Consider the following 13112-nt stretch of genomic DNA (forward strand, 5'->3'; position numbering starts at 1 on the left):
TTCAAGAAAAATTCCCACCACCGGGACCTTGGGGCTTGGTTTTATGGAGATTTCTTGGTTTCATATCTATGGGCTTTAAAGAGCCAAGGGGGCACCGTTTATTTTTTTTAAAAGGTCGTTTTTACCTTTGAACAACATTTTTTTAACACGTGTGTGAACCCCCCACTTTTCATTTTGGGGAAGAAAGAAAGGGGCCCCGGGGTTTGTGGCCTTTTCCCAGAAATGGAAACTGGGGGGGGGGCGGCCCCTCCCCAAAACCATCAGCCAATCGGCGTTTTCTTGAGGAGGCAAGCTCCTTAGAAGGCAAAGGGTCAGCATCGACAGGCTTCTCCGGAAAGTTCAGCTTTTGGGGGCGGGTCCGGATCCTCAGGGCACAGCTTGGGCTCACCCCCTTGAGTGGCTCCTCCACCTGGCCTCCGGGGAACCTGGGGACTCCCCAAGCCCTCCGGCGGGGCTGGGCTGCGCAGCAGCTTCTGTTTCCGGCGCCGGACCTCCAGGCCCTCCTCGTCAGGGGGGTGACAGTGGCCCCGCATCACGGTGGCCCGCGGGCCTCGGGTGATGGCCCGGCCACGGCAGCCCAGCTCGGTGTGCTCTCGGCACTTCCAGTACACTTTGTCCCCCACTGCCTTCTCCTGCTTGTACAGGAAGGACTCCAGCACCAGGAGGCGGCCCCCGAACGGGGTCCTCAGGAACTCCAGGGGCTTGGGGGCTGCTAAGGGCAAGGAGAGGGCTGGGTTAGCTGACACGGAGTAAACATGAGGGACTGGATGGGAGGGTTGGGGGGAGCGAGGTTGGACAGGGATGAAGAACACACCAGCCTGGGACAGGTTTGTAATTACAGATAAGGAGGCTTGGAGCAGGGAGGGGACAGCCAGTCACCCCACTGGAAAGGGGGGTGCACGGAGGCCCAAGTGTGAGCATGCAGGGTCAGGGTTAGCAGGCCGGGAGCTCACCTGTGTCTGGCTGGCTGCATTTCTGCTCAAGGGCCTGGGGGCTTGGCTGGACTGGCCCTCCCTGCTCCTCTGCTGGCAGGGTCTGGAGGGTTCTGCCCAGGGTGTCGGGGCCAGGCATCTCCAGGGACATGGCACAGTGCACTTCTTTGGGCAGGGAGTCCACGCCATCCCCGTCCCCGGTGCAGACCGTTACCAGGACCAGGACCAGATTGAAGTATTCGTTGGGGTCTGTGGAGTCCGTGGGGGCTGCGGGGGCGACATCTGTGCCAGTCTCAGCGGACGGCTCCTGGCCAGTCTTCATACTCGCGCTCTCCTGCTCGCTGGGCTCAGGCAGGGGCATTCCGGGACCAACGGCCGGTCCCCCAGACCACACTCAGGCCCCAGTTGTTGGATTTCCCCTCCTCCTCCCAGACAAGGAACCTGGCAGTCCAGGGTGTCTGTCCTAAGGGAGGAGGCAAAGCCCCATCAGTGGAGAAGCCTGGGGCTCAGGAGAATGGATCTGGGGTGCAGGTAGGGAGACGAGGCACTAGGCTAGGCAAGGACCTGAATGGAGCTGCAGAAGCCCAGGCTGGTGCTTCTGCTTGGCTAGTTCCTCTCTTGGCGACAGTGAGTATGTCACCTCCCTCATCCAAACCTCACTTTCTCCATGTGTGAATGTGCCAAATACAAGGCTCTTGGCAGGGGAGTGGGGGAGGGTTGGTTGGAGGGGGGTGCTGTCAGGGCACTAAGATACTGGTAACTGTGAGTTACTATGAATTGAGGCCCACAGGGAGACGTGTTTCGTGGTTTTTTCCATTTAACCTTCCAGCCCCGTGTTATGAAAGTCCGCCATTCTCACTGACCCAGGTTACAGACGAGGACACTGAGCCTGCCAGGGCGACCAGCACAGCCATGAAGCGGCAGAGCTGGGAGGCCAGCTGAGGCCGAGCTGGAGCCCACCCCACACGGCGCCTGGCGTGCCTTGTCCAGGATAACAGTCACCGGCGTTCCTGAGCACCAAGCATCAGAGACAAGCACTGGGGACATGAGCTCAGCTCACTGACCTTCCCAGAATCCCCAGCGCCCTCTCACCCTGACACTCTGCAGACCACAGAGTTCCTGGCCCTGAGAGGCGTGACTCTCTGGACTCACAACTAGGTCCTGTGCCCACCCCAGGCGGGAGGCCTGGGGCCACCCAGAGCTCAGGAGGTGCCAGGGCCCCAGGAAGGCAGTGACCTTGTGCTTGAGCTGGTGCTGGCGCTGCCTCAGCTGGGCGGGGACAGGGCTGTGAAGCTGTCCAGAGGATCCGCGGTCACTGAGGGCTCCCTGGCTTCTGGCCTGGAGAAGCAGAAAGAATGGACTATGGGGACCTGGGTGTCCTGGAGACCGGGGTAGGGACACCAGTGTGGGGTGGTCTTTCTGTCTTCTTGGGGGGCTGGGGTGGTGGGCACATTGTGGGTCTTTCCGTTTCTCAGTCCAGAAACAAGACTGCTGCCTCCCCTCACATTTCCGTTTCCCCACAGTGAGCTGTCACCCCATCCCAAGTTCTGTGGTTCCAATTCCTCCTGATCCCCTTTCCTACTAGGAGGTTCCTGGGCTGGTGCCCACATTTAGCTCCCCAAGCCCCGGTCAACCCAAGTGCGGGGGCCCAGAGCCCCTGATTCCCCACGGCTTCCCTCAAAGTCCCTGTGCTACATGCTTGCCCAGCCGTGGGCAGCAGCAAAGCGAAAATAAATCCTCCAGGTACCAGGACAAATGGTAGGCGTCCCTGCCTAACCTGCGTCATCCTCCCCCTCCCCTCTCCCCGGTCCAGCTCCTCCCAGACAAGCCAATCTCTGGCTCTCCCGTGTGGTCCTTCCCGCCCCGTCCGTCCTGCCCCACAAAGCGCTGGAGGGGTGGGGGGGACGGGGACCGGGGACACGGCCTGGCAGCAGCAAGACGCACCCGCACCCGCGCCTCCCTGGGCAGGGCAGCTCTGGGCAGGAAAGGGTAGCAGTTGAGGCCCCGCCTACAGGCCGCCCGCGTATGATCGGCTCCGGCTCCGGCGGGAGTCCCTCCACCCGCAGTGCAGTCCGCCCCTATGGCCAGCAAGCTCCGGGGTCTCTGAACGCAAGTGGCAGGTCCCCAACGCCAAGTCCTCCCCGTGCCCGTGAGCTGCCCGCGCTCCCGCCTTCCCTATGGCCTCCACCGACAGGATGAAACAGCGCAGAGCAGCTGGCCCTCCCTTTCACAGGCCTTTCAGACACGCAGGCCACCCAAATCGGTGCGGCCACTGCCCGGCCAGCATGCACATTCCTACAGTCGGTCCCGCCACGCAGCTGGACCGGAGTGAAGGCTGCAGGGACCCACCCACACCAACCGCCTTGGCCTCAGAGGATCAGGCGCCGGAGCCCCGCCTCCTCCAGGTCAGCTGGGTGGACATGACCAACAAAGACCAACAGGGGTCAGCTGGCAAAGGCCCCGCGTTCCCGGGGAGCTGTGCGCGTTGTCATGGAGCCCGAGTCAGGAGACACTGCAATCCTCTCAACTCAAATTGCCGTTTAAATTCAGGACCCTTGTGTCTCAAAGGAAATGGAAAACAAAAGACCTTGAACTATGGCTGACCATCGGCTGTGGAAAGGCCTCAATGGACTAGAATTTAGGTTTGATTGATAGACAGTTCCCATTCTCAACCATTAAAGGCCCTTAAGTTGTAGACTTTTAATGACCACAAATTCTCCTGCAAAGTTATGCAGGCCCTTTGCACTGTGGTCTTGAATCTGGACTGGCCTGCAGCCCAGATTGATCCTCTGTGTAACCTGAGTGTGCCAGGAACTCACAGTGCGGGGTGGAAAGCCTTGCCCTCCGGGGACATGGCCCTGAGGCCAGTGGGGAAGGAAGCTGTGGGAGAGGCCACATGCAGGGGACAGGGGCACTGCCAGGAATGGAGGAAGACCATCTGGCACCGTTCAGCCGAGCCCACCCTCCAGCTGGGTACAGTCACATGAAGGTGCCTGAGAAAACCAGTAGAGGCCCAGCCCAGCCACCCCATGATTCAGAATTTTACAGTTTGATCTGTTACCTGATCAACAATAAACTGCTATTTAAGCTAGTAAGATCAGAGATCATTCATTACACAGCAGTTCTTGGCAATGACTGAACCGCGTGGGTTTTGGCTTTTTGATGAATGGAATAATACTAATGGCTCTGAAATATCTAACATCAAAGTGCTTTTGAACTCCAGGTGCCATGCTACACAAATGTTAAATCCCTCAGATGATTGCATTAAAGGGCTGGTAATCCCGTGAAAGGAACAAAAATATTGAGTATAAAGGATAGCAAATGAGAATTACATATTGAAAAAATCTAACATGAAATAAGCCAGTCAAAAAAGAAAAGTATTATATGATTCCACTTACTGGTATATGATGAAGCTAGAGTTATCAAATTTTATAGAGACAGAAAGTAAAATGCTGATCTGTTATCTGTGGTGGAATCCTCGCCGATATGCAGATTTTTGTGAAAATCCTAACAGGTAAGACCATTACTTTCGAGGTTGAACCCTTGGATACAACAGAAAATGTAAGACCAAGAACTAGGATGAGGAAGGAATTCCTCCTGGTCAGCAAAGACTGATCTTTGCTGGCAAGCAACTGGAAGACGGACGTTCTTTGACTACAACATTCAGAAAGAGTCCACTCTTCACCTTGTGTTGAGACTTTATGGTGCTGCTTAGAAAAGGAAGAGTAAGTGTAAGAAAAAGGTTAAGCTGGCTGCCCTGAAATACTACACAGTGGACAAGAATGGCAAAATCAGACACTTTTGCTAGGAATTTTTATGGCCAGCCACTCTGACAGACATTATTGTGGCAAATGTTGTCTGACCTATTGCTTCAACAAACCAGAAGACAAATAATTATATTTAGGTAAATTAACTACATCAACTTAAAAGAGAGAGAGAGAGAAAGAGAGAGAGAGAGAGAGAGAGAGAGAGAGAGAGAGAGAGAGAGAGAGAGAATTCAAATGGTGTTGACAGGGGCTGGGGGGTAGGGATGGGAGTGTTGTGTAATGGATACCGGGTGATGTTTGGGATGATAAAAAGATAGATGGTGGCTATGGTTGCACAACATTGTGAAAGTACTTAATGCCACTGAACTGTACACTTTAAAATGATTTAAGTTGTAATATTTTTTGTGTATATTTTACCACACACGCCCCCCCAAAAAAATCTGTAACAAATTATATGTAGTGATGCCCCATTTACCTAATATCTGATTAAATAAAGGAATCCCTCCATGATTCAGAATTTTACAACTTTATCTGTTTCACAATTTATCCATTTGGGATAGATATCTTCACAAGCTCTTGTCACTCCTCACTTTCTGGATAAAGAGGATACACATATTTTATCCTGATTTAGAAAAGGAAGTGTCTCCATCCATTTCCTTGGGCACATCTCCCTTCCCCCAGGGAGGCCCTTTCTCCACCATTCATGCCCTGCTCTCTCTGGTCAACAAATCTGTGTCTCTGCTGGTTCTTTGCATTTGGATGATCAAGGTTTTTAGGGCTCCTGTGTCCTAAAACAAAACCTAACAAAAACCCCCTCCTTAAAACATTGATCAAAATTAATGATTTAATTTTGCAAGAACAGCACATACCCCTTCCTTTTCACCCTGGTCATCCGGCAGCTGCCCCTTAACTCTGCAGACACCATTCTCCCCTTTGGTCACCATGCAGGATCAGCACTGGCTCGCTCCATCCATAAACCATGTTCTCTCTCTGAAACACTTGCTCATGCCTGTATGTGGTCTATCTGTATGATGGAATTTATTCAGCAATAAAGGAATACAGTCCTGACACGTATTACCATGTGGATGAACCTTGAAAACATGATGCTCAGTGAAAAAAGCCAGACACAAAAGGTCACATATTGTGTGATTCATTCATATGAAATGTCCAGAAGAGGCAAATCCATAGAGACAGAAAGCAGATTAGTGGTTTCATAGAACATAGGGCAGGAATCAGGGAGTGATGCTAAGGAGTGTGGGGGTTCTTTTGTGGGTAATGAAAATGTAAAATGGATTGTGGTGATGGTTGTACTCCACACCACTGTGAACACACTCAAAACATTGAATTGCACACTTCAGATGGGGGAACTGTATGGTATATAAATCATATCCAAATAAAGTTGTTTTAAAAAAAATCCTTATAGCTATGACTCAGGTCCCCAGAGTCACTTGAATAAAAACCAGTTTTGTACATCATAAACAGATTTCTCACTCCTGGGCTTGCTTTCTTCATCAAAGGAGAGGGGCAATATGAATTATGTATTGAGATATTTTGTACGTTGCTAATATCTGAACAAAATAGTAGTAAATCACCCATAATCCTGCCACTTGAATGCACGGCTATTTACACTCTTGTATTTGTAACTTTAACACTTTATTTTCTGTTGCACACACATTGTGTTCTACATGTTGTTTGCTATTTTACTCCACATTAGAGTGGGAAGCCCTCACCTGCAGACCAGATGGAGTCCTAAAGTATTATGTAACCTAGGCCCATAACAGTTATGAAAACAAAATCTAAATCCTCAACAACAATACTCTGGAAAACCACAAGATGGCAATGCTACTTCTTAAAAATGAAAAGTACTACACCACATTCTTGATAAAAATTAGATGCATGGCACAGCGTTTCCAAAACAAGAATTTGGGAGTTTCAACGTGTTACAAAAATAATTCAAGAAGAATTTCTAAAATGTCTATTTGAAAAACTTATTAGTTAGAAAGCAAAATCCAATTAACAAGTTCAATAAAAACTATTTTTTCCAAGCTAAGGGTTTTTTGGTGTTTTCTTTTTTTCTTTTTTTTAAAAAGACCACAGGATTATTTGGACAATGACATTACATCTAGCTTTCAATCCACTTTTCTTCCATCTCTTCTTAACTCCAGTCATATTTTTTATTTATTGACTAATTTTAGCTTATTTACTCATAACTTAAAAAAAACAAACACCTTAAATAACTGGAAAAAATATCTCAAAATGTTAAAAGTAGTAAGAATAGCGATTTATTTTTCCTTACATTTCAAAATTGTTTGCAATGTACATGAACTCTTTTTACAGTGGAAAAATATTAAATGCTCTAAAGATAAGCTGTATTTCTTTAATTGGTAATTTTTTCTATAACTCCATAACTCACAGGGAACATTCCTATGTCATACAAGAAAATAAAGACTGCCCAGCCGATGTGGCTCAGGGGTTGGGCATTGACCTATGAACCAGGAGATCACAGTTCAATTTCCAGTCAGGGCACATGCCTGGGCTGCCGACTCGAACCCCAGTGTGGGGAATGTAGGAGGCAGCTGATCAATGACTCTCTCTCATCATTACTGTTTCTATCTCTCTCTCCCTCTCCCTTCCTCTCTGAAATCAGTAAGAATATACATTTTTAAAAATAAATAAACAAACAAACAAAAAATAAATAAATAAATAAATGAATGAATGAAATAGAGGTCTTAAAAAAGTGGCAGTGGAGTAAGTGGAAGCTATACTGACACTCCTAGGACCAAACTGGAAATACAACTAAAATACAGAAAAACCACCCTGAAAAATCAACTGAAGACTAGCTGGAGAGAATCCTGACAACCAAGGGTGCAAAGTGAAAAACCGCATAGAGACTGGTAGGGAGTGCAGAGATGCAAAAGAGCTGGCCAGGCTTCCACAGACAGCAGCTGGAGGTCTGGAGGGATATCTCAGCTGTGGGGGGTTCCCATAGAAAACTCTGGGGTCTAAACCCCAAGCTGGACTTCCCACCCCAGAGCACCAGAACTTAGAAAGGTGCCCACAGAACATCTGGTTGTGAAAAGCAGCAGGGTTGCTGCTCACCATCCAGAGATCGCTGGAAATGCAGGCACCCCTTAAAGGGCCAACGCACAAAATTTCATGTGCAGCCACTCACCTTGGGCTTTGGCAGAGGGAGGGCAGAGTGGACTGGAGCTGTGTGAGGAGAGTCCATGTTGGGGCTCTGGGGCTGGAGCTTGTAAGGCAGCCACCCCGATTTCTTGCACTGAGTCATTCCCTCACCACCCCGATTTCTTGCGCTGAGTCATTCCCTCAGGCTGCAGAGGACATCTTTTTCCACAGACCTTTGCTATCCAGGCAGTTTTTGCCTGGGGGGGAAGGCAGTTGCCCCACCCTGTTGGAAGATCTCTTGCCCCACCCTTCGATCAATATAGCCTGAAGCTAATCAAACCTGAATACAAGCAGACTACAGGCAGAGGCAGGCCTCTGGAAGCTTTGAGTCTTTGCCTGATCTCCTTCTGGGCCCGGGGCTAGGAAAAGCAGACCCTGGTGCACATCTTGGTCCTTTCCAAAGACAACCAGACCCAGGAGAGCAAGCCACAAGTTGTGGATTGCTGATACTCTAAACAGGAGATTCAGGGCCAGTCAGAAATAGCATCTGACATTGTCCTGCACTAGAGATAAGGAGTCATAACAGATATACCTAATACATAAACACAAACACAAATAGGCAGCCAAAATGGGGAGACAAAAAAAAAACAATTCCCAAATGAAAGAACAAGAGAATTCTCCAGAAGAAGAGCTAAACAAAATGGAGTTAAGAAATTTATCAGATATAGAGTTCAGAATAATGATGGAAAAGATGCTCAAAAGCACGAGAAAAGATATAGTAACTATGAAAAAAGTCAAGTTGGAAATAAAGAATGACACAGCACTAATAAAGAACACATTGAAAAGAATGCACAGCAAATTAGGGGAAGCTGAGGATCAGATCAGTGAATCAGAAGACAGGGTAGAAAAAAATTACTCAATCAGAGAAACCAAAAAGAAAAAAAATGAAAAAATAGGACAGCTTAAGGGAGCTGTGGGACAACATGAAACGTAACAATAGTCTCATAATGAGAGTGCCAGAAGGGGAACAAAGTGAGCATGTTTGAAGAAATAATGGCAGAAAAGTTCCCTAACCTGGTGAAGGAAAAAAAAATCACACAAGTCCAATGAGGCACAGAGAGTCCCAAGCAAGAAGAACCCAAACAGCCCTAGCCGATTTGGTTCAGTGGATAGAGCATCGGCCTGCGGACTGAAGGGTCCCAGGTTCGATTCCGGCCAAGGGCACATGCTCGGGTTGCAGGCTTGATCCCCAGTAGGGGGGCGTGCAAGAGGCAGCCAATCAATGATTCTCTCTCATCATTGATGTTTCTCTCTCTCTCTCTCCCTCTCCCTTCCTCTCTGAAAGCAATAAAATATATGTAAAAGAAGAAGAACCCAAACAGGCCCATGCCCAGATATATTATAATTAAAATGCCAAAAATTAGACAAAGAGAGAATCTTAAAGGCAGCAAGAGAAAAGCAATTTGTTACCTACAAAGGAGCTCCCATAAGGCTGTCAGCTGATTTCTCATCAGAAAACCTTCAGGCCAGAAGGGAATGGCATGAGTTATTCAAAGTAATGAAAAGCAAGGATCTGAAACCAAGATTACTAAGAGTTTATCACCACCAAACCAGCACTTCAAGAAATGCTAATTGGACTGCTGTAATGAGAAAAAAACAGGAAGAGAGAGAAACATGGACATACAGAATTAAAATGGCAATAAATAAGTACCTTTTAATAATAACCTTAAAGGTAAATAAATGGATTAAATGCTCCAATCAAAAGACATAGGGTAGCTGAATGAATACAAAAACATGACTCAATTATACGCTGTCTACAAGAGACCCGCCTCAAAACAAAAGACTCACACAGGATGAGAGTGAAAGGATGGAAAAAAATTTCCCATGTAAATGGAAACCAAAAAAAGCTGTGGTAGCTATACTCAGATCTGACAAAACAGACTTCAAAATGAAGGCCATCACAAGAGACAACAAAGGTCACTACATAAAACCAAAGGGATCGATCCAGCAAGAGGATATAACCCAGGTAAACATATATGCACCCAACAAAGGAGCACCTAAATATATTTTAAAAACTTCTAGAGGACTTTAAGGGAGAGACAGACAACAATACAGTCATAGTAGGGGATTTTAAACACCCTGCTGACATCACTGGATAGATATTCCAGAGAAAAAATTAACAAGCAAACAGTGACTCTAAACGACACACTAGATTAGATGGATATTTAATTGATATTTATAGAACATTTCACCACAAAGCTGTAGAATATACCTATTTCTCTAGTGCACATAGGTCATTCTCAAAGATAGACCACATGTTAGGACACAAAACAAGTCTCGCCAAGTTCAAGAAGATTGAAATCATATCAAGCATCTTCTCAGATCACAGTGGAATGAAATTAGAAATCAACTACAGTAAAAACACTCAAAAATATTCAAACACATGGAGGCTAAATAGCATGTTATTTAACAATGAATGGGTTACCATTGAGCGCAAGAAATAAATAAAAAACTTCCTGGAAACAAGTGAAAATGAACACACACAGTCCAGAATCTCTGGGACACAGCAAAGCAGTCCTGAGAGGGAAGTTTACAGCACTACAGGCATAGCTCAAAAAATAAGAAAAATTAATAATAAACGATTTAACCCTACAACTCAACGAATTAGAAAGAGAAAAATAAGAAAAGACCAGAGTAATTAGAAAGAAGGAAATAATAAAGATTAGAGCAGAAATAAATGGCATAGAGACTAAAAACAAATCAATGAAACCAAGAGCTGATTCTTTGAAAAGATAAACAAGATTGATGAACCATTGGCCAGACTCATCCAGTAACAAAGAGAGAGGACCCAAATGAATAAAATCAGACACAAAAGTGGAGAAGTAATCACTGACACCACAGAAATACAAAGGATTGTAAGAAAATACTATGAACAACTAACTATATGCCAACAGCTGGACAACGTGAATGAAATGAACAAATTCCTAGAAAAACACAATCTTCTGAATCAGGAAGAATCAGAAAACCTGAATAGGCTAATAACGACTGATGAAATGGATGCAGTAAAAAAAAAAAAAAAAAAAAAACCCCAGCAAACAAAAGCCATTGTCCGGACAGCTTCACAGGGAAGTTTTACCAAACATTCAAAGAACTAACACCTATACTCCTCAAACGATTCCAAAAAATCCAAGAGGAAAGAACATTTCCAAGCTCTTTTTATGAGGCCAGCATTATCCTAATTCCAAAACCAGATAAAGACACTACAAAGACCTGTCTGGTTTGACTCAGTGGATAGAGTGTTGGCCTGTGGACTGAAGGGTCCTGGGTTCAATTCTAGTCAAGGGCACATGCCCAGGTTGTGGGCTCAATCCCCGGTAGGGAGCGTGCAGGAGGCGGCTGATCAATGATTCTTTCTCATCATTGATGTTTCTATCTGTCTCTCCCTCTCCCTTCCTCTCTGAAATCAATAAAAATACATTTTTTTAAAAAGACACTACAAAGAAAGAGAATTACAGGTCAATATCTCTGATGAACATAGATGCTAAAATCCTCAGCGAAATATTAGCAAATTGGATCCAGCAATATATTAAAAAGATCATACACCATTGCCAAGTGGAATTTATTCCAGGGATGCAAGGCTGGTACAATAATTTGCAAATCAATAAATGTGATACCTCACTTAAACAAACTGAAAGAAAAAAAATCACATGATCATATCAATAGACGCAGAAAAAGCATTATACAAAATCCAGCATCCATTTTTGATAAAAACTCTCAGCAAAGTGGAAATAGAGGGATCATATCTCAACACGATAAAGGCCATATATGACAAACCTACAGCGAACATCATACTCAATGGGCAAAAACTAAAACCATTTTCCCTAAGAACAGGAACAAGACAGGGATGTCTACTTTCACCACTCTTAGTTAATATAGTACTGGAAGTCCTAACCACAGCGATCAGATAAGAAGAAATAAAAGACATCCAAATTAGATGTAAAGGAGGAAGTAAAACTGTTATTATTCGCAGATGACATAATATTGTACATAGAAAATCCTAAAGACTCCACCAAAAAAGTACCAGATTTAGTTAAGGAATTCAGCAATGTAGCATGATACAAAATTAACACCCAGAAATCGATGGCATTTTTATACACCAATAATGAATTCTCAGAAAAAGAAACTAAGCAAACAATCCCATTTACCAATGTAATAAAAAAATTAAGATACTTAGAAATAAACTTAACCAAGGAGGTAAAAGACTTGTACTTGGAAAACTACAGGACGTTGAAAAAAGAGATAGAGGAAGACATAAACAAATGGAAGAATATACCGTGTTCGTGGACCGGTAGAATTAACATCATTAAAATGTCCATACTACCCAAGGCAATCTACAGATTCAGTGCAATCCCTATTAAAATACCAACAGCATATTTCAGAGATCTAGAATACTCCAAAAATTTATATGGAACCAAAAAAGACCCCTAATAGACGCAGCAATCTTGAGAAAGAACAAAGTTGGAGGGATCACAATACCAGATATCAAGTTACACTACAAAGCCACTGATACTGGCACAAGACCAGTCATATAAATCAATGGAAAAGAACAGAGACCCCAGAAATTGACCCAAGCCATTATGCTCAATTAATATTTGACAAAGGAGGCAAGAACATACAATGGAGTCAAGAGAGTCTCTTCAATAAATGGGGTTGGAAAAACTGGACAGATACATGCCAAAAAAAGAAAGAAACTAGACCACCAACTTAACACCATACACAAGAATAAACTGAAAATGGATAAAAGACTTAAATGAACACTGTGAAACCATAAAAATCCTAGAAGAAACCATAGGCAGCAAAATCTCCAATATCTCTTGTAGCAATATGTTTACAGATACATCTCCTACGGCAATGGAAACTAGGAGAAAATAAACAAATGGGACCACATCAAAATAAAAAGCTTCTGAACAACAAAATGAAAAGGGAGCCCACTGTATGGGAGAACATATTTGGCAATGATACATCTGATAAAGGTTTAATGTCCAAAATATATAAGGAACTCATACAACTTAACAAAAGGAAGACAAACAATCCGATTAAAAAATGGGCAGCCCTAGCTGGTTTGGCTCAGTGGATAGAGCATCAACCTGTGGACTGAAGGGTCCCAGGTTCGATTCTGGTCAAGGGCACATGCCTGGGCTGTGGGCTTGATCCCCAGTAGGGGGCGTGCATCATCTCATCATTGATGTTTCTAAATCTCTCTCCCTCTCCCTTCCTCTTTGAATCA

The 13112-nt window shown here is 45.2% G+C and overlaps 1 protein-coding gene and 1 pseudogene across 1 annotated transcript in view; one reads left to right on the forward strand and one right to left on the reverse strand.

Annotated features, from left to right (window-relative positions):
- Positions 1-13112, reverse strand: part of FLYWCH1 (FLYWCH-type zinc finger 1) — a 32676-nt gene that overhangs the window by 12892 nt on the left and 6672 nt on the right. Inside the window, exons 3-5 of the mRNA XM_023755319.1 lie at positions 2169-2270; positions 954-1395; positions 327-712 (exon numbers count right to left, since the gene is read on the reverse strand). Coding sequence (XP_023611087.1) covers positions 327-712; positions 954-1293 — 726 coding nt within the window. The 5' untranslated portion in view covers positions 1294-1395; positions 2169-2270. The remainder of the gene's footprint in view (positions 1-326; positions 713-953; positions 1396-2168; positions 2271-13112) is intronic.
- Positions 4004-4842, forward strand: LOC106697470 (annotated as a pseudogene).

The sequence above is a fragment of the Myotis lucifugus genome, unplaced genomic scaffold, assembly GCF_000147115.1.
Source record: "Myotis lucifugus unplaced genomic scaffold, Myoluc2.0 scaffold_72, whole genome shotgun sequence".
NCBI lineage: Eukaryota > Metazoa > Chordata > Mammalia > Chiroptera > Vespertilionidae > Myotis > Myotis lucifugus.